Source organism: Leuciscus leuciscus, assembly GCF_965113295.1.
Source record: "Leuciscus leuciscus genome assembly, chromosome: 14".
NCBI lineage: Eukaryota > Metazoa > Chordata > Actinopteri > Cypriniformes > Leuciscidae > Leuciscus > Leuciscus leuciscus.
In genome coordinates this window covers 2,653,619-2,675,906 of record NC_138738.1, presented here as the reverse complement: position 1 = coordinate 2,675,906, position 22,288 = coordinate 2,653,619, and the positions used below count along the sequence as shown (strand labels likewise).

The 22,288-nt window shown below is 40.4% G+C and overlaps 1 protein-coding gene across 2 annotated transcripts in view; it reads right to left on the bottom strand.

Moving 5' to 3' along the window:
• Positions 1-22,288, bottom strand: part of cdh22 (cadherin 22) — a 206,670-nt gene that overhangs the window by 54,386 nt on the left and 129,996 nt on the right. For both annotated transcript variants that reach the window (XM_082136387.1, XM_082136388.1), the window contains 3 exons: positions 14,540-14,707; positions 7,314-7,501; positions 6,074-6,330 (listed from right to left, as the gene is read on the bottom strand). In XM_082136387.1, the coding sequence (XP_081992513.1) occupies positions 6,074-6,330; positions 7,314-7,501; positions 14,540-14,707 (613 nt within the window). The remainder of the gene's footprint in view (positions 1-6,073; positions 6,331-7,313; positions 7,502-14,539; positions 14,708-22,288) is intronic.

The following is a 22,288-nucleotide window of genomic DNA, read 5'->3' as shown; positions in this document are numbered from 1 at the left end:
CCACGGTACAATCAGCGTCTACGTCACGGCTCTCAGCCCGCCCTCTGTTCGTTGATTGGCCCGGCTGTTTTCAGGCCGGTGGAAAACTGAAAGATAGGCTGCTATCTCAGACTGACTACAGGAGCGAAATGAAATTAGCGGAAGTAGGAAGTCTGACGTAGTCAGGCTAGCGCTCGCAGGCGAGTGCAGAATGAATGAAGGTCTATGACGCTAAACCATCAAAATCCACTTTTCTCAGGATATCATTTTTTGTCTAGTAATTTGAATGTTGTATTCGCAAGGAGATGCAAAGAAATTACACATTGCTGGGTGTTAGATTTTTTAGAGTCACTTATTTGCTTTAAAAAGTCTTTTAAAATGTCAATGACGTCATACACATCGTACGACCAGAGATACTGCTTGACGAGATACTTCAGTCGCTTTGGTGCTTTCGCGCTCGGCACTTTCTTTTCTCTCGAGGCATCGACAACACAGCTGACACAGGTAAATACACGTGCTAGAAGAGTTTTTGTTTTGTTTGTTTCTGGTCCCGCTTCGGATGCCACGATGCCATCAAGCGGTATCTCTGGTCGTAATCAGTCCTTCACTGACCAATCAGCGTTCATTAGCAGAATGCTAGCGTGTTATGGGCAACAACAACTCAACCTGTAAGAAATCGAAAGGACATAAGTACTCGTTCATTAAATTTTCGACCTATAACCCTGCTTCGGCCTCAAAATCAATCTGGCCAAAACTAAGTGGATGCGCAACGATCAGGTGGCCGACACCACCCTCCATGTCGACCAGCATCAGCTCCAGCAAGTAGATAGCTATATCTACTTGGGCCAGGAGCTGACCACCGACCATAAGATTGGCCGAGAACTGGCACGACGACGCCGAGCAGCCTGGGTCAGCTTCGGCTCAATTGCCGAGACGGCCAACAACAGAGCCATTGACCCGGACATCAGGGCTGCCCTATTCAACAGCACCGTCCTGCCGGCCATGCTCTATGGGGCCGAGACCTGGACAATGACGGCGGCCGACCGGCTAAAGCTGGCCGTGACTGAACGCGCAATCGAGCGCCGCATGATCGGGGTCCAACAGACCGACCACGTCCGCAACGAGCAGTTGCGGGCCATGACCAGGGTGGACGACGCGGTGGACCTGGCCAACAAGGCCAAGAAGCGCTGGGCCGGGCACCTGATGCGGCGGACGGACGAAAGATGGACGCGCGAAGTCACCGTCTGGTTGCCGATCGATATCAAGCGGCCACGCGGACGCCCTGCAACACGATGGCGCGACTCGCTACGACAAGATCTGGGACAAAATTGGATGAGGCTCGCCCAGGACCGACAGACCTGGGCAGATCGTTGTGGTCTGCGCTGACCACTTTTGGCCGGCGAAGACAGACCGATTCTGGATTCTGGATTCTGGAACCCTTGTTGAACTTGCAAAACCTACAATAAAATCTGAGATTTCTCAACGGCAATCGGGTGAAAGAGACACATTTAGCCGTCTAGCCCCATAGACTCCCATTCAGTCTGCACTCGCCCGCGATCACCTCCAGTGGAATTCTAATGGAACTGCAACCAAGATCGATACAATGGGGCTAATAGGAAGTGCCAAGGCTCTCCGTAGATGGGCTCTGACTGCACTCGCAACCAAAACAATCCAAAATCACAGCCAATCAGAAGAGTGTGTGGGCGGAGTTTTTCTGCAAGCGCACTGCAGAAAGATCAACTTAATTCAAAGGGAAAATGACGATTTTTACTTGTTTTAGGCAAAAACTCCCTTGTATCTTGATTTAAGAATGTTTAGATATTTCTACTGGAAAACAAAACAAAAAAGTTATTATTATTATTATTTTTTTCAGTGAAGTACCAATGTCCCTCCCAGAGCTCATAAAAAGCCACAGCCACAAGGAAAACAAACAAATATTTCCTGTTCAAATAGCAGGAGTGTGTTTTTCCAGCAGGTACAGTGCTCTCTGAGGGCTCAGTCCACCCCGTGTCCCGCTGGTATTGGGTGGTTCGGGCACAAGAGAGAGTGATGGGGCTCTGGGCAAAGCCCCTGTTTGCTAGCCGAGTCCAATGGAGATGATTAAAGTGGTACCGATGGGCATGGGCTCCATGCCATATGCAGATGTGTGCCAGCCAACCAGCCGAGTTGCTTGCCACGGCGCTGTGCTTTATAACACCTGGAGCACTTTGAGCGCAGCCTCATGCATTTTTAATGGAGGTAATTTGCAAAGGCTATGTGTATGTGTGCCAGAGAGACTATACGGCCAGCCAAAGCCTTTTACTTCCCTTGTGCGTCACCTTTGAGCAGAAGCAATGAGTAAATCATATTTCTGTGCGCTGATGGCTCTGGAGAATAAAGAGCTCTATCAGGATGTCGAATTGCAAGACAAAAATGCAGGGCGGGCATCTTTGGTAATGGCAATTCAGATGGCATGCCTACTGACCACCCACAGTGCGTTCACTGACCATCTGATGCATTTACAAAAATAGAAACAAACGCTAATTTGATTGACTGGTTTTACATAAGTTCCTCAAGTAACGACATACAGGGTTCTTTATCAATCAACCCGAACGCAAATGATCATTGCCACAGATTAACAGGTTAGACGTCAGAGTCATCAAATATTGAGGAGCAGGTTTTAATTTGTGCTAGAACACGACGGACCGAACACCACTGGAATTGGATCCGACATCTATTTCAGTCGATCCACCATGAAAATTATTGACCTGTAGATTATAAAATGTACATTTCACATTTAAACCTGTACATTTAAAAACAGGTACTATTTTTTATTTTTTATGTGATTAAAAATAGCTTCTGTTTATTGAAATAAAGCTAATATAAAATAAAATATTAAATGTAAAATAAAATATTAAATATTAAATAAATATTAAATAATAATAATAATATATAAAATGTTGAAATTAGAAAAGTTTGCTTCGGAAAAAGCTAATTATATATATATATATATATATATATAGACCCTTTCCAAAAAATGTGAATATCATGGAAAAGTTTAGCCTGGGAAAACCCAGACAACTTCAGGCAAATTTAGATTTGCTCTGCAAGTAAGTCTGGCAAAGAGCTCATTCAAGGCCATTTCCATGCCGTGGAAATCGCGGCACCAATCAGAAACGTTGAGGCGGGCTTTACACGATGACGATCGCTCTGATTGGTTTTAGGTCTATCCAATTGTGCCCAGAGGCATTTGAGCGACGTCCACTCCGTTGGTGAAGCGCACCAACTTTTAAATGCAGCATTATTATATTCAAATTGCAAACACATGAGGACAGTCTCCATGAAAGACCCACTGCCAGATGAACGTGCTACTACATTTCTCTCCGAAACGGTAGGAAATTAAATTATATTTCATAGAGGATTTTAACTGTGACAAGATGATTGACAGGGCAGTTTACATGACGGGATTCACGCGACAGATCCGTCCGATAAAGATGATGAAGTAGTATGTCCAAAAGTTGCCTACTTTTTTGCTACACATTCAAAAGTAAATACATTTTCTTCACAAAAAGAGTACATACTTTTATGGCGTAGTGTAACATAGGCGAATTGGGACGCAGCATATGGCTTTACACATGACGATCGCTCTGATTGGTTTTTGAAGTTTTAGGTCTATCCAATTGCGCCGAGAGGCATTTGAGCGACGTCCGTTGGTGACGCCCCTTTGGAAATGATTTGTCTATGGAGCTTTGCCAGACCATAACTGGCCATTTGGCTCCATTACTACTGAGAATGGTCTGGTTTTAACCAGGCTAGGAAAAGTTTATTTATTTCCATAATTCCATTCAAAACGTTAAACTTTAGTTTATTTGTACATAATTTGGGCTTCCAGCTCATAAAACCCACGAAAACACGATTTCAAAAAATTAGAATATTACATGAAATCACACAGTAATTACACAGTGATACCATGGTCATTGAACCAGGTTTGGTTATTTTGGCAGTGTGGGCAGGTGCAAATCCTGCTGGAAAATGAAGTCAGCATCTCTATAAAGCTCGTCTGCTGAAGGAAGCATGAAGTGCTCTGGAAATGTCCTGGTAGAGACGGCTGCGTTGAGTGGACCAACACCAGCCGATGACATGGCTCCCCAAACCAACACAGACTGTGGAAACTTCACACTGGACTTCAAGCATCTTGGATTGTGTGCCTCTCCATTCTTCCTCCAGACTCTGGGACCTTGGTTTCCAAATGAGATGCAAAATTTGCTCTCATCAGAAAAGAGGACTTTGGTCCACGCAGCCGTCTACCAGGACATTCTCAGAGCACTTCATGCTTCCTTCATTTTCCAGCAGGATTTGCACCTGCCCACACTGCCAAAAATAACCAAAACTTGGTTCAATGACCATGGTATCACTGTGTAATTACTGTGTGATTTCATGTAATATTCAAATTTTTTGAAATCTTGTTTTTGTGGGTTTTATGAGCTGGAAGCCCAAATTATGTACAAATAAACAACTAAATAGTTGAAATCGTTTAAGTTGTGGGCCCTGAATCTATAATCTATGGAAGTTTAACGTTTTGAATGGAATTATGGAAATAAATAAACTTTTCCATGATATTCAAATTTTTTGGAAAGGGTATATATATATAATTTTAAAGGGGAAAAGCCAACAAACTAAAATGAAAATGAAAACTGAGAATATAAAAATAAAAGCTAATTAAAAATATTAATAAATAATATAATAGTATGTAAATAATAGTAAAATAATACTGATTAAAAAAAATCAATAAACAACATAATTATAAAGTCTATGTTACATCTTATCAGATAGACAGAAATCACAGAAAATCTATGAACACTTTGCATGGTATTGAAAACTTTAATATATAAAGAAAAAAAAAAGAAAAAAAGAAAAAAAAATATATATATATATGATAATAATTTTTCTAAATCAATGTTATGTTAAGTCAATGTAACAACATTATAATGTACAATATGAAAGTAGATTTTGCATAATCAAATAAAAATGTATTTATATACTCAATACCGATCGATGCTTGTGTATCGTCTGATATCTGATATGAAAACGATATATTATGCATCCCCATTTTCACAATTTTTTCTAGATTTTATTGCAGTATAATCAGTAAAGTAACAATGGAGTGAAATTCCAGATAAACCTGCTCCTTAAAGGCATATAAAAACAAACTTTGGCCGATCACTTTACACACCAGTCACGCGGTCTCTTCCTGCATAAGTGTGTGCTTCTCGGCCAGGATAAGCTGGAGCGTGGACCAGACTTTCTGCCTCGAGTCATAGGTCTGGAAACGCAAGACTACACAACAGCAGACAGAAAGTTTTTGCGATTGAGCAGACTTTTGACATGCTTTCCAAGGCCTCGAGGTAAAGAAGCTTTTCTGGACTGTGCATGTGTGTTTGTAAAGAAGGATGGCAGGTTGATAACTGTGTGTGCCAAGGTGCCAATAGTTTGATGGGAAAAGCCTCCGGCCAGCAAATTCCAAGAGCCACACTTTGTTACGCTTCCGTGACTCGGTATATCTCCAGTAATAGGCTCTTCAATGGAATAAATTGATCCTTGTCTAAACTAAGAAGTGGACTGTGGCCAGGATGTGAACACACACACACACACACACACACACACACACACACACACACACACACACACACACACACACACACACACAAACACAAACAAACTGTTTTGCCTTTTCACTTTATCTCATTGAGGCTCACAGTCACTGAAGTTGTGCATTGTGATCAAATAGCTGATAAAGCATTGTGGCTGCCAAGCTTAATGATGTATTTAAATGAAAAAACCCTGTAAGATCTATAGCTGCAGAGTTGTGCAACAAAGTTTTGCCCATGCAACAATTTTTCTAAAAATGTCTGGGCAAATTACTACTAAATATTTAAGGCTGCAATGTTTCTTAACGTGATTTATACATGTATAAACAACATTACAATCACAATCAGTCAACATAAAGCATCTGCAACCCATTTTAGCTCCTTAAAGTGACATATTTCCAAATGAAACCTTACTCTGAATGATCTCCCTCATGTGTAAATCCGCTTATTTACGGGCCACACTGTACCTGACGGGGACTTTTTCCATATCCGGATCTTTTGCGATCACGGTTCCCACCCGCACACCCATCCGAGCGTCTTCCTGAACCTCCATGATGGTGCCGGCCGGAGGGATGAAGATGGGAGGCTCATCCACATCCGACACGCTGACCCTCACGATGGTCTGGTCCCGGAAAGACCCGAGATCCTTGAAACGAGGGTCCACGTGTTTGTTTACAGCCTCTACGACCACATTATGTGTGCGTTTGCTCTCAAAGTCTAGAGGCTGGAACGAAAGAGACAATTAGAAACTCCTCAGGAAAGGATCAATAACATGTTGTAACACTGCATGCCTTCTGTCGTCTGATTTATAGACTTTTTAACGAGTAAAAATATTTTTTGTATAATTGTACAAACGTCCACCTCGTGCTTCACAAGTCTTTTTGCAGTGAAATCTTTACAGATTTTTTTAATAAAGTAAACGTAAGAATAACTTTTATGTTGTTGGTTATATTTCAAGATGAGCACTTACTGGACTGAAGCAACTTCGGTTTATTTGATTATCCATACATATTTTTTTTTGAAAAATCATGAGTATCAAATATGATCATCAGGTTTTTGATGAAGGTTTATTTGTTTATCTCTCAATCATCATTGCATTGCATTATGTTTTAAAAACTTCAGAGCTTTGATCATAAAACTAAGCATTTAAATATCTTACTAAGACATATTATTTGCAGATATAGAGTGACGACTGATATTTCTATGCATTTTATGTAAGTAGTTTGTTATAGTGTTATAAAAATCTGAATTTCATCTTACTTCTTGACCATATAAATATCAACATCTGCATTAAATTGAATTTCTTTTTTGCTCAGTTTGGGCCTCTGAATAAAATAATATTAAGAGCTCCATATTTTCACTATATCATATGAGCCATAAAAGCCTGATGTATCAAATGTGAAACAAAACATAAAACACATAAGCAAATTATTTTTATTTTTTTATTTAAGATTTTGTCTAATATTTTTTCAATATTTTTCACCGTAAGATTTGAAGTGCACTTTTGTGCATCTGTGCACATCTGTTGAATCACCGCTTGATGTTATAAAACAGTAGTTCCTCTGAACATCAGAAAGCACACACACACACACACACACACACACACACACACACACACACACACACACACACACACAATACGGGCACATGAAGGGCAGGACGACCTTCAGAGCGTGAAATGGCACGACTGAGAGTTCTTCCATCTACCTTTTTGATGGTGATGACGGCCTCTTGTGTGTCTCCATCGGTCGAGACCCTGAACAGCTCCCCCCCCTCCTCATCTTTGATCAGGTAACTCATATCCGTATTCTCACCCATGTCTGCATCTGTCGCGATCACCCGGCCAAGAGGCGTCCCAACACCGGCACCCTCAGAGACCGAAAACTGATACATCTCTGTGAGGGAGAGACACGGCACAACTTTCATTTCTGTTACATTCATGGTGAGAATGCATGCATATTAGGACCGGAAAATACAGGGGAAAAAAACGAAAAAAAACGTGATGATATTTATATGATAAAATACATTTCTAAGTATGTATGTATTTGATCTAAATTAATTAAAAACTGGATTTTCTTCAGTCACAGTAAAAATCTAGCTAATGCTTTTGTACCATTTTTCACTAAATGAACAGAAGAAAAAAATATATATTTTAATAATTTCATTTTATATGCACCAATATAGCAATAGCAAAATTCCTCTTATGCTCACCAAGGCTGCACTTATTTAATCAAAAATACATTAAAAACAGAAATATTGTGAAATATATTGACAATTTAAAATAGCTGTTTTCTATGTGAATATATAGTAAAGTATATATTTACTTTACTTTACAAATTATAGACCCATTTCAAATCTTCCATTTATGTCTAAAATATTAGAAAAAGTGGTGTACGCTCAACTGGGCTCTTTCTTGCAACAAAATTATATCTATGAAAAGTTTCAGTCTGGATTCAGACCGCATCATAGCACTGAAACTGCGCTCGTTAAAATCACAAATGATTTACTTTTAGCTTCTGACCAAGGCTGTATTTCAATACTAGTTTTACTTGATCTTAGTGCTGCGTTCGATACTATAGATCATACATTACTCTTAGATCGACTACAAAATTATACTGGTGTTCAAGGACAAGCACTAAGCTGGTTCAAATCATACTTATCTGACCGCTACCATTTTGTCTATTTAAATGGAGAAAAATCGATCATAACTCCAGTAAACTATGGAGTGCCGCAGGGATCTGTGTTAGGCCCTCTGTTATTTTCAATATATATGATGCCACTTGGAAATATTATAAGGAAACATGGAATTAGTTTCCATTGTTATGCTGATGACACTCAAATATATATTTCATCACGGCCGGATGAAAACGCTAAATTTTCCAAATTGACAGAGTGTGTTAAAGATATAAAAGATTGGATGACGCGTAATTTTCTTTTATTAAATCCAGACAAGACAGAGGTAATACTTATCGGTTCAAAAAAACGCCCACAAAACCTCGCACAATACAACTTTAACATCATAGGATGTCCTGTTACTTTATCCTCTACAGTAAAAGACCTGGGTGTTATACTCGATTGCAACCTGTCTTTTGAAAATCATATTTCATATGTTACAAAAACAGCCTTTTTCCACCTTAGAAACATTGCTAAGCTACGTAATATGCTATCAGTTTCTGATGCAGAAAAGTTAGTTCATGCATTCATGACCTCGAGACTGGATTACTGTAATGCTTTATTAGCTGGTTGTCCTGCATCCTCAATAAACAAGCTACAGTTAGTCCAAAATGCCGCCGCTAGAGTTCTTACAAGATCAAGAAAATATGATCATATAACACCGATTTTATCTTCACTGCATTGGTTACCTATAAAGCTCCGTATTAATTACAAGGTATTGCTACTGACTTATAAAGCCCTAAACGGCTTAGCTCCAGTCTATTTAACGGATCTTCTATCGCCCTATAATCCATCGCGCTCTTTAAGATCACTAAATTCAAGGCTTTTGGTCATACCTAGGATATTCAGAACCACCAAAGGAGGGAGATCGTTTTCACATTTGGCTCCAAAACTCTGGAATAGTCTTCCTGATACTGTTCGTTGCTCAGACTCGCTCTCCCAGTTTAAAACTAGATTAAAGTCGCATCTCTTCAGCCAGGCATTCATATAATCCCACAGTTCAAACTACAATCCGGCCTCTAGCTCATAAATGCCAGAGGAGAACTGGCCCCCGACTGAGCCTGGGTTCTCCCAAGGTTTTTTTTTTTCTCCATTAGGTCACTTGATGGAGTTTTTCGGTTCCTTGCCACTGTTGCCTTTGGCTTGCTCAGTTGGGGATATTTTGGGGATATTTAATTTTATTTTATCAATCAATAAATTCCTCTTGAAACAAACTTTGTTGTATTATTTTAATTTAATACTGTGAAGCTGCTTTGATACAATCTGTATTGTGAAAAGCGCTATACAAATAAACTTGACTTGACTTGACTTAAAGTGTAATTTATTCCTGTGATCAAAGCTGAATTTTCAGCATCATTACTCCAGTCTTCAGTGTCACATGATCCTTCAGAAATCATTCTAATATGATGATTTGATGCTCAAGAAACATTACTGATTATTATTAATGTTGAAAACAGTTGTGCTGCTTCATATTTTTGTGGAAACTGTGATATTTTTGTTTCAGGATTCTTTGATGAATAAAAAGTTCAAAAGAACAGCATTTATTTGATATAGACTCTTTTGTCACAAAATAAAGAATGAAAGTCTGCGTATGTTATCATTAAGATTACTCTGGAGAACGTGAATGTGCTGTTCACACCCTGAAGCTGACTGTTACGCTGTCTTTACTTTGAAGCAGTTTCAAGAACACAGCACAATGACAAACCTCATTTTAATAAGCATCTTGGCCTTACATAATGTCCATATGTAATATGTTTGAGTGCAGTATGTGTCATAGCGGAGTATAGAGATCTCAGTTTGGCCCACAATGCAAAAAGCAGCTTAATGAATTAGATGCTACAGCAAAACTGGCATAAATGAGGCTTTTGTAGAGAATGAGAGAGGGGGAAAAAAGAGGAGAGTCATCGAGATATGGAGAAAAACAGACATTAGGGCATGTGAGACAGTATTACAGCGAGTCTCTTTGCTGTAATAAAGCTAATGCTGCTTTTCCTCTGGAGGAAATGGAAAACGAGAGCGGAAGAACGGCAGAAAAGGGAAATAATACCTGAATGTGTTTCATTGCTCTTTATACGGTGTGGCTGCAAACACACACACACACACACACACACACACACACACACACACACACACACACACACACACACATACACACACACATACAGTCTTGCTTCCAGACATCAAAACATTTATTAAAGCTTTGCCCACATGGTCAGCTCTGATGTGAGCAATGAGACAAAGTGCTTTTTATTTGTCTGAGCCTCACCACATACACTATAGGCCCTATCTTGCACCAGCGCAATTGACTTTGTACACTTACGCATGTATCATTCCTATTTTGCACCGGACGCACAGCGGACTTTTCCCTCCACAGATGCACGTCGGTAAATTAGGGAATGAACTTGCGCTCCCGGGGGCGGTTCAGCGAAAAGAGGAGGCGTGTTCCAGCGCAAACGTTCCCTGGTGCTATTTTGCAGTTTCAGAAAACAATTCCGCCACTGACCAGGAAAAACCTAGTCTAAAGTCAGTGCGTTTTCAGTGGCGCGTTCAGATGCTATTTTGAGGGCGCATGCTTGGCCATAATGTAGCGTGTGCACAACGCACATACACTTTGCTTCTCTCATCTACACAGACGCAGCAGTTTTCATTTTTGCAAACCATTCATAATTACAAGGAAAAATATTCCACACGAGGGATATCATTGTTGTGTCCATGAAGATGTGAAAAAATAGGCATAAATCTAGCTTACACATTTACCCAAATTATCATACGCCTGTTTAAACGAAGTTAATTTGGGTGTGTTTCTCCATCCCCAATGTCACTTCTCTGTGTTTTACGGCCCTGACGAGAACGTCGGTCTCCTCGGCTGTGAACCGCTCCTGGCGTGAGTCTGGCAAATCCGCCGTTATAATAGCAATCCGCCATGGAACAAGCGCGCCTGCTCTTAAAGGGAATGTGAGATGTCGCTCTGATTGGTTTATTTTTATTTCACGTTAAGCCCAAACCACACCTATGAGTAATGAAGCTACTTCAGACCAACACATTTTAGATTTGCGTCGATCCGCCCACAAAGTTACTTGCGTTTCGCGCTTGATACTTGCATTTCAGATCGTTAAAATAGGGCCCTATAAGTCCAGCACATTGACTAAAACATATATCTGTCAATTGTATATAGGCCTATGCCTTTTGAGAATGTACTGTAACATCATTATATGATTCACTTTTTTTAATATAATTCAAGAAAATCAGGCATTATGATGCAACACTGGGAGCACAAAATTCTACATAGGTTTAGTATAATAAGATTTAGTCTACCAAACTAACACAAGCAATTATTTTTTAATGAAATTAATACTTTTATTCATGCAATAAATGTATCAAAAGTGACTCTAAAGACATTTATTATGTTAGAAAGTATTTCCTTCGAACTTTCTATTCATCAAAGAATCGAAGATATAATAAGAAAAATATTAAGAAATGCATCAAATCATCATATTAGAATAATTTCTGAAGGATCATGTGACACTGAAGACTGGAGAAATGATGCTGAAAATTCAGCTTTGATCACAGGTATAAATTACATTTTACTATATATTCGCATAGAACACAGCTATACTGAATGGTAATAATATTTCACAATATTACTGTTTTTACTGTATTTTTGTTCAAATAAATGCAGCCTTGGTGAGCAGGCTTTATAGATTAAAAAAAATGTATCTTATCGGCCCCTAACTTTTGAACTGTAGTGTACATTCAGTTGTATCATGTAACAAATATATTAAAAATATATAATAGCCTAGAAAGTACAGCCTTACACAGATAAGATCTACCTAAAATCAACAAGCTATATTTCTAATCAGAAAATCCCTGCCAAAAAAAAAAAAACGTTCTTTCAGCCAGTGGAATTATTTCGGGCTCCAAGGCTGCCAGATTTGGACTGGGGCTTGAATGGTAATGACCGAACACATACGCCTGACAGGCTCTGACCGACGAGACGTTTGATAGACCTTCAGAACTGACAGCAGAGCTTTAGTGGCGTTCACACTGACAGCCATTTACAGCAACAAAGAAGCCATTCGTTTTCAATCAGAGTCGGTCATTTGAAGGAATACAGCGACCTCAAAACTTCTGTTATCAATTACTCATCCTCACCAAGATGATCTTGGAGGCTCTTTGCAATATATAGTACTGGGACTGTCAAGCTACAAACTGACAAAACAGCACCATAGAAGTGACAAAATAGCATTTATTTGTTATATTTCAAGACTTCTGAAGTCATACACTTGCTTTGTGCATTGTAGTAGCAAGTCATGGTACATTCATGTCTGATTTGTGAACAAATCGATCATTTGAGTTGAATATTTTCCATTATATCAATATATCCAGTTCACATAACTAGTCTAAATGATTTGTTCATGATTCAGACTGATCCAATTCTTCAATGACTCAATGAATCAGCTCATTAGAGAGAAAGATAATGACTTCAGTTTGGGTCTGTCATATGGACAACTTTTTTTTGTACACATTTGTTTTCAATGTGCTCTTTTGTCATTTGTATTTTTGGATTGTGTTGTGTTGTAAATAAATCCAAACAATCTAAAAGCCATTATTTTTTAAATCTCCTCATTCTTTGTGCAAGGTTGCTCTGAATGACAGGGCCTGATCGCTCCTAATAGGGCAGTTAGGGGAGTGTCTTTGTCTTTCTCAGGTGTGAAAAGCTTACATATTCATGAGATGATCACGCCTCTTCGCATATGGCTTTGTCACACAAAACACGTCTTAGAAATTATATCAATCAATATATTGTCTTATCTGAATGAGCAGTCAGGGTGATTTTCACATAGTTTTGGAGCAAATATTCTAGGCTATGTCATACAATTTTCAAAAGTCTTGTGAAGAAATAATCAGTATGGGTTTCATGGCCTTATTTCAGTGAGAATTTTTTTTTGTATTTTCACAAACCACGCATAAATGTCATTATCTCAAAACTACAAACTTTTACATACATGCTGCTGATATATTATTGTAGCAGAGTTTGTGCTGAATACAGTGTAATTAGACTTTAGCCATGAAAATGTCACTAGTAACAGAAAAAAACACAAATGTCAGAGCATGTAAGACCACCTCCAGGGCCCAGAAAACAGTTAACAAGAATTTCCTAAAGGTTGCCTCTCCATTTCTGTATATTTTTCTCCACATAATGTGTGCAACAGTTTTATGGAGAAACTGCCACTCGTGCGAAGTCTGATTGATTATTCATAATCATAAAAGTTTATATGGTAGCACTTTACAATAAGGTTTTACTTGTTAACATTAGATAACTACATAATTTAACATGAATGAACTACAATAAACAATACTCGCACATCATTTAATAATAATAATTGTATATAGCGCCTTTAAAGGTTGCATTCTCAAAGCGATTTACAGGAACAACAAACCACAGAGAATAGATAGATAGATAGATAGATAGATAGATAGATAGATAGATAGATAGATAGATAGATAGATAGATAGATAGATAGATAGATAGATAGATAGATAGATAGATAGATAGATAGATAGATAGATAGATAGATAGACAGATTCACTAAAATGTTTCAAGATGAAATAAGAAAAATCTTAGTCAATGTTTCAACATTCCATAATGCATTTTTAAAATAAAAAGCTAGTTTATGCATTAGTTAAAGTACTGTGAACTAAAATGAACAATACATTTTTTTTACTAAATAAAAACTTTTATTTTTATTTTTTACAAAGCTTAATTAAAGCTTTAAAAATATATTGCTCATTGTTAGTTTATGTTAGCCAATGCATTAACTAATGTTAACACTTGAGACTTTATTGTAAAGTTTTACTTTTTTTTGTTTTTAACTTTATGGCCTGGTTTCACAGACAGGGCTTAGATTAAACCAAGACTAGACCCTAGTTCAATTAGGACATTTAAGTAGCTTTTATAAACGTGCCTTAGAAAAAAAACATTACTGATGTGCATCTGGAGACAAAACAATGGCACTAAGATATCAGTGGAAGTTGCATTGAGTTAAAACAGCTCAAACATGCATTTAGTCTGGGACTAGACTAGAAACAAGGAGTATATCTTTTTTGTAGGCCTGGAAATCACAACTTTAAAATTCCAAGGCCATTTTCCTAAGAGCCATCATAAAATGTGCTGGAGGACAGCGCTGAGAGACATAAACTCGACTCTAAGGACAGCGCTGACGGCATGCGGCTGACTGACATCACACACACACACTCACTTTGAGGGAAGCGTGGAGGGTTGTCATTAACATCCGTGATCACTATGGTCACAGTGGTAGAACCAGAGAGACCACCCATTTGGCCCGCCATATCCGTTGCCTTGACAACCAGCTCATAACGGTCCTGCGTCTCCCGATCGAGATCCGCCACGGCTGTCCGGATCACTCCTGAAGCCAGAGGAAAGAAGGAGAGAGAGAGAGAGAGAGAGAGAGAGAGAGAGAGAGAGAGAGAGAGAGAGAGAGAGAGAGAGAGAGAGAGAGAGAGAGAGAGAGAGAGAGAGAGGCTGGGTAAATGGGTGTTGAAAAGGTCACACGAGCAACATTACGTGCTTAAAGCCACTAGTTCCTCTTCTTTTGCTTTCAGTATTATCTTCAGTTTAAAGAAAATGTTATTTAATTGAACGTGCTGTTTGACGATTTCAAATATCGACAGCGTTTCTCAGAAATCACTTACTACACCTTTAACCAGTGATTAATGTTCATCAAAAAAAAAAAAAAAAAACACAAAATATTGACATTATTTAACCCTTTCATGCATGAATTATGATAACGATCCCGGTTACTTAACTGTAACCTTGTTCCCTGAGAAAGCGGAACGAGATGCTGCGCTGCTCAGCGCATTGGGAACGTCTTTAGTTGTGACCAGCTGTGAATATTGTGTGTAACACGTCGATAGAATTGACCCGGAGGTAATATAGCCTCGGTCGATGACGTCATCGGCGCACTCCCGCAACACGAGGCTATAAATAGATGAGCCACAGGTGCATCGTCAGGATATTTTGTCTGAAGAGCAGTCCTGGGACATCTTCAGCACGGCAAAGTAGCGCAGCATCTCGTTCCGCTTTCTCAGGGAACAAGGTTACAGTTAAGTAACCGGGATCGTTCCCTTTCGAAAGCTACAATCGATGCTGCGCTGCTCAGCGCATTGGGAACGAGAATACCCACGCCGCCGTGCTTGAACATGTCTGGACCCCCACGGTTGTGCATGTGCTCACAAGAACGCAAGAAGGCCTCAGACATCAGCTTGTGATGTTGACTCAAGGACATGAGAGCCCGGAGTGGCATGAACATCCAGACTATAAAATCTTATGAATGTGTGCGGAGAGGACCAACCTGCCGCATCACAAACCTGTTGTAGGGGGGCACCCCTTGCCAAAGCACTAGAAGAGGCGACCCCCCTGGTGGAGTGAGCCCTAAGACCTGTAGGCGAAGCCTGACCGCGCGCCTCATAGGCAAGAGCAATAGCATCCCTGACCCAATGAGACATGGTCTGCTTGGTGGCAGCTGCTCCTCTGTTACTACCACCATAACAGACGAAGAGTTGCTCTGACTTACGCCACTGGCTAGTGCGGTGGATGTAAGCCTGAAGAGCATGGACTGGACACAGTCTATGAGATTTCTCCTGCTCCGGCGTTGTGAACGGTGGAGGACAGAAGGCTTCTAGAATGACCGGATGTACAGCCGAAAAATGGAACCTTAGGCAGGTAATCAGGATGTGGATGCAAAATCTCTCAATTGGTTCCCATCAGGGGCCAAACGTGAAGATTCCACAGGTCGGGCCTGGGATGGAATATCGTGCCCTCTGCCTGAGACAGAAGGTCCCTCCTCTCCGGAATCGCCCACGGCGAGCCGTCGAGGAGAGATATTATCTCCGAGAACCACACTCTGTTCGGCCAACGCGGCGCTATCAGCAAGAGGCAAGACCCTTGTTGGCGAACTCTGGCTAGAACTCCCGGGAGCAGAGAAACTGGAGGAAACGCATACAGGCGCATCTTGGGCCATGTGTGCGCCATCGCATCCAGACCCAGTGGAGCTGGGTGACTCAGAGAGAAGTAGAGGGGACATTGCGCTGTCTGTTGTGAGGCGAAGAGGTCCACCTCCGCTATGTAAAATTTGGTCCAAATCTGTTTCACTACTTCCGGGTGGAGTCTCCATTCCCCCGTCGGTAGTGTCTGTCTGGACAGTAAATCTGCTCCCACATTCAGATGCCCTGGAATGTATACTGCCCTGAGTGACAGGAACTTGTCCTGGGCCCAGAGAAAAATCTGCCTCGCTATTCTGTTCAGATTGCGTGAGCGCAGACCTCCCTGGTGATTTACATAAGAGACTGCTGCTGTGTTGTCCACCCGCACTAGGACATGACAGCCCCTCAATTGATGGAGAAAATATTTCAGAGCCAGAAATACGGCAATCAGCTCGAGGCAATCGATATGCCAATCGAGCTGATGGCCCTCCCATTCCCCTTGAGCTGGACGGCCATCTAAGACCGCTCCCCAGCCCATCAGGGAGGCATCCGTCGTTAGCAGTTTGCGACGACACGGCGCCCCTAGAGTGGGACCCAAGGCGAGAAACCGGGGTCTGAGCCACAGAGATAGTGTACGTAGCCCGCGGCGCGTCACTTTTATTTGCCTTTGAGGATTGGCTCTTGGATGAAATCCTCTGGCTTTTAGCCACAACTGAAACGGTCTCATGTGCAACAGCCCCAGAGGAATCACCGTGGATGCTGACGCCATGAAACCTAACATTTTTTGGTACTGACGAACAGTGCGTTCTTGGCCTAACCTGACATTGCTCATGGTCTGCCGAATGGTCTCGATTCGCGAGGGAGACAGTTGTGCCCGCATTGTGATCGAATCCCAAACGATCCCGAGATAAGTCGTTCTCTGGGCAGGAGAAAGAACACTTTTCTTGGTGTTGAGTCTCAACCCTAGAGAAACTAGATGAGCTAACACGATGTCTCTGTGTTGGAGCGCCATCTCTCGCGATTGTGCTAGTATTAACCAATCGTCGATGTAATTCAAAATGCGAATGCCCTGGAGTCGTAATGGAGCCAGTGCTGCATCCATGCATTTTGTGTATGTGCGGGGTGACAAGGCTAGGCCGAATGGAAGAACCCGAAATTGGTACGCTTCCCCCCCGAAAGCGAACCTCAGGAATTTCCTGTGTTGTGGCAATATTTCTATGTGAAAATACGCGTCCTTCAGATCGATCGTGACGAACCAATCGTGATGTTGAATTTGCGTCACGACCGTCTTGACGGTTAACATCTTGAACTTGAGCGCTTTGACTGAACGGTTTAAGCCTCGAAGATCTAAGATTGGACGCAACCCCCCATCCTTCTTGGGAACCAGGAAGTATCTGCTGCAATAACCCGACTCCCTCTCTGGAAGAGGAACATGTTCTATGGCCTCTTTGCTCAGAAGAGTTTGAAGCTCTTGTGACAGTACGTGCATCAGCTCCGGTTTCACGAAAGTGAAAACCACGCCGTTGAAACGCGGAGGATGACGAATAAATTGGATTCTGTATCCTATCTGTACTGTGCTTAATACCCACGCAGAAATGCCTGGCAGAAGTTTCCACGCTGCCAGACTTTCTGAAAGTGGTATTAATTTTAATACTTCCTCTTGAGGGGATGTTAGATGTTCCGTGTCCTGAATGACGGCAGGAAACAACGGAACATCTAACATTTCGCTGGAAACCGCTGCCCCCCGAAGCACGAGAGGTGGCGGGGATGGAGAGGTTTTGTGAGGGTAACGGGAAGGGGCGAAAATATCTTGAAAGCGCCCCATCCCGGGGGGGCTACCCCCACCAGATTGGGCGCCAGACCATCAGGACTTCTTTTTCTTATTAATAATGGTCCTGAGGTCTGGTCTGGGAGGCTGCTGAGTGCGGCGAGCCTGTCCCCAGTCTCTCTGAGGGGGAGCACGACTCGCCACACTCTGCTTTTTCACCTCCCTGGCTTTTGAAGGACTGGGGCAGGGCTGGGTGGCCGGCGGCCTCTCCCCTTGAGTGCGGCGAGGAAGGAACTGAACATACGCCTCTTCGTGTTTTTTCACGTCCTTAAACCTGTTAACTACGGTGTTAACGGCATCGCCAAACAGGCCTGATGGTGAAACTGGTGAGTCCAATAAAAAAACACGATCTTTGTCTCTGATGCCAGTGAGATTGAGCAACAGGTGCCTCTCCGTGCTGACTAAAGCGGACATAGAACGGCCGATGGCACGGGCCGTTTGCTTGGTCGCACGAAGAGACAGATCTGTGGCTCGGCACAGTTCAGAAAACGCTTCCTCATCGATGGTGGTGCCTCCACTCAAGTCCTTCAACAGGTCAGCCTGGTATGCCTGTAACACTGCCATAGTGTGCAGCGCAGCACCAGCCTGACCTGCAGCTTGATAAGCTTTCCCTACGAGCGCTGATGTTGTTCTACATGGCTTCGAAGGGAGGGTAGGTCTCTTTAACGAAGATGCCGCGCCAGGCGAGAGATAGCCCGCGAGCGTCTCTTCAACCTGTGGCATCTCCGTATACCCCCGTGACTACGCACCCACGATAGTCGAAAAAGTCGACGTCGAGGGTACAAAGACACGGGAAGTATATGGTTTACTCCATGACTTAGATAGTTCGTCATGGAGGTCCTCGAAAAAGGGGAGAGACTGATGTTGTGTTCTCTCCCCCCTGCCACCGGACAGAAACCTATCCTCTAGCTTAGATTGTTTGGGGGTCTCTTGTTCGCGTGGCCAGTCAAGCTGTAACCTGGCCACCGCGCGAGTAACCACCTCGAGCAATTCCTTGACAGATCTTTTTTCGCGAGAGGAATGCTCAGAGGCGGGCTGCTCGCGGTCCGAAGACCCAAGAGAAACATCATCCCCCTCGTGAACCGAAGAAGCACCGGAGCGCGCTTCGAGATCACCAGAAGGGATGTGTGGATCTGGTGATATAAAATTAAAAAGAAAACTGAAAATATAAAAAGCCAATACAAATAAATGATAGTAAATTATACTAAAATATTTTTTAGCAATATGAGATGCAAATAAAGAGGCAACTGTCTGACAATATGAAGTGTTCACACAGATTCGATTTTTTTATTTTATTTTATATATATAATAATAATCAACCAAAATATTTTATTAAAAAAATCATTACGCAATGTTCATTGGACTGCATTTCTAACCGGTGGTTCTAAGTAGAAATAATCATAGATTAGTGCAGATAGAACAAGCTACTCTTATCTACATAGATTAAACATCACAAAGCTTTGATGGTGATTTCAGCGGGTCTTTAATGTAGATGTAAGATCCTGGCTGATGAAATCTTTCACTCATCTTTACTGTAAACCGTATCCTGTGGTTTGAGTGACAGTGATTTTTAGTGGCTTGTCATATTTCGTGTCAAATTCTCTGCATCCAGTCGAGCTCCTGTGACATCAGGACAGAAGAGAGAGCGAGGAAAGGTTATACGCAACAGGTTGTGCTTATCTTTTGCCACCATTCTTGGGGGAAAAAAGGCGGATTTTGATTTTTCTTCGATCTGAAACGGACCAACGCAGCAGGGGTGTCAGGCTGGCGTGTGTCCTTTACCATTCTCATAATTTCCATGCCTGAGTCGAACCAATGCCATGGCAACAAAGGATAATTGCAGTCCTTCAGAGTAACACAGTGACATTGTCTTTATTTCACTCCCAAAATATCTTGATTCCAGGACCAGTGTTCCTACGGCAGGAGAAAAGCTAGAGGTTTACAGACTTTGAATGTCTTACGGCTTTTAAAACATCCTGGTTTTGGATGTCCTATAATATAATATAATAAAAAAAATATATATAATATAATATAGTATAATAAAAAATAAATAATATTATATAAAATAATATAATACAAAATAATATAGTAAAAAAAAAATATATATATATAATATAATATAATATAATATAATATAATATAATATAATATAATATAATATAATAATTTTCACATTATATTATTGTATATTATGCATTAAAAAACAATGCAGGACCAAAAGTAAAAACAGGAATAGTTTCAAAATTTTTGTTTAAAAAAGCACATAACAAACATACTAAAACGTATACTAAAATCATAATATAATATAATATAATATAATAAAAAAAAATATTATTTTCATATTATATTATTATGATATATTATGCATTAAAAAACAATGCAAAAAAATAGGACCAATATCTCCAAAAAAGGGAATATATATATATATTTTTTTTATTAATTATACAATTTATTATGTATTTAATTATACAAATGTTCATAACAAAAATTCAAAAACATAAACTAACATTTTAATATAATGTAATGTAATATAATTTAATATACATTTTTATATTATAGTTTATATTGCATTGAATATATATATAAATATAATGATATATTATGTGATGAAAATAATGTCAGAATGCAACACAAAAAATATATATATATTAAAAAGAAAAAATCATTTTTACCTTTTGAGATATTGGTCCTAAAAAATTCATACATACATAGATACATACATATATTTGCATTTGAGAGAAAGTGTGCTTGAATTTTCTAGAATATGTCACAATGGGAAAAAAATGGCAAAAAAAATATTGAGGGTTAAAAAATGACCCAGACATGTTTTCATGCTCCAAACAACACATTCTATAAAGGTGCTGTGTTTCTGTAGTCAACAACGAAAAGAAAAGTTTATTTGCTTTGTTTCTATCTGCATTTCTTCTTCTTCTTCTTCTTCTTCTTCTTCTTCTCTCTCTCTCTCTCTCTCTCTCTCTCTCTCTGTCACACCGCTGAGGAACTCTGCATTCCCAGTGAGGAACCGCTAGCCATCGGCAATGTTTGTGAGGAAGAGTACATCTGTGCAAAGAGCTCGCTGCTAAAGATACGTGTGCTGCTTTTAAGAGTCCAGAGCACAATTCTCTCTTTCTCTCTTCAACCACATAAAGCTGCTGACCTGAGGTCAGATCCATTACAAGTACAGTCTGAAGATGAGCCAATGCAAAGCACTCCACCTGAAAGACTTTTGAAGGAAACATGGAGTTCTGGCTAGATTAGGGTCAGGCATTGGGCAGGATGAACACAAATGAGATCACCTTAATATCTCAAACTGTTTCACTGAAAGCAAATGGAGAATTTTGCTTAAGTCTTCTGCTTCTCAGATGTTTTTTCCTGGTAAAAAGACCACAGTAATCTCTCTTGTTTCTCTTCTAGATGCCAACAACGCTCAGAATGAAGTCTGCAATCCAAGTCAGAGATCTGGCACATTTCTCATCAAATTCTTCCATGACCAAATCTGCTATCCAGATTCATTTTATAGCTCTATATTCTTAGTTTCTCTCAACGATGGTCTCAATCATGTGTATTTTTCTGGAAAGACATGTAAAAAATATTATTGGAAACTTAATGAGCTTTGAAAGAGCAATACAATCTCCCTCTGGAGTTTCAAACTTGTAAATGAAGCAAAGATTATCGAAATATGTTTTACTTTTTCAGTCTCTCCACTTCAAAATTTCACATTTATTTAATGTGTGACTCGCCATTTCTTTGTAATTATTTGTGCAATTTACTAGCAATTTCTGAGAGAAAATTGCACAAAGTAAATCCTCAGCATAGGGATCTTTTCCATATTCTGGTAATTTCAGGGCAGCAAGAGGTTGAAAAGCTCCTCTCATTTGAGAAAATTGCAGAAGCAAATGAGAATATCATCAAACGGCTCGAACATTTGGAGAACATGAGATGAGAAACCGTAGTTCAAAAACACCGGATCTAATAAATTGATATTAATATCAAACTCCTCAAATAGCCTTTTTATACATCGCGTGTCAAAGACTAAATGCCCCGTCCAGGGATTATAACGCTGGTTTTCTGGAGGTTCAGAGAAAGAAACGAGGTCAAAACACGCAGCTCATCTTCTTCCAGCTCATCTAACTGTCCTCAGATCAGAAGGAAGGAGCGTGCAAAAAGTCCAGCGGTT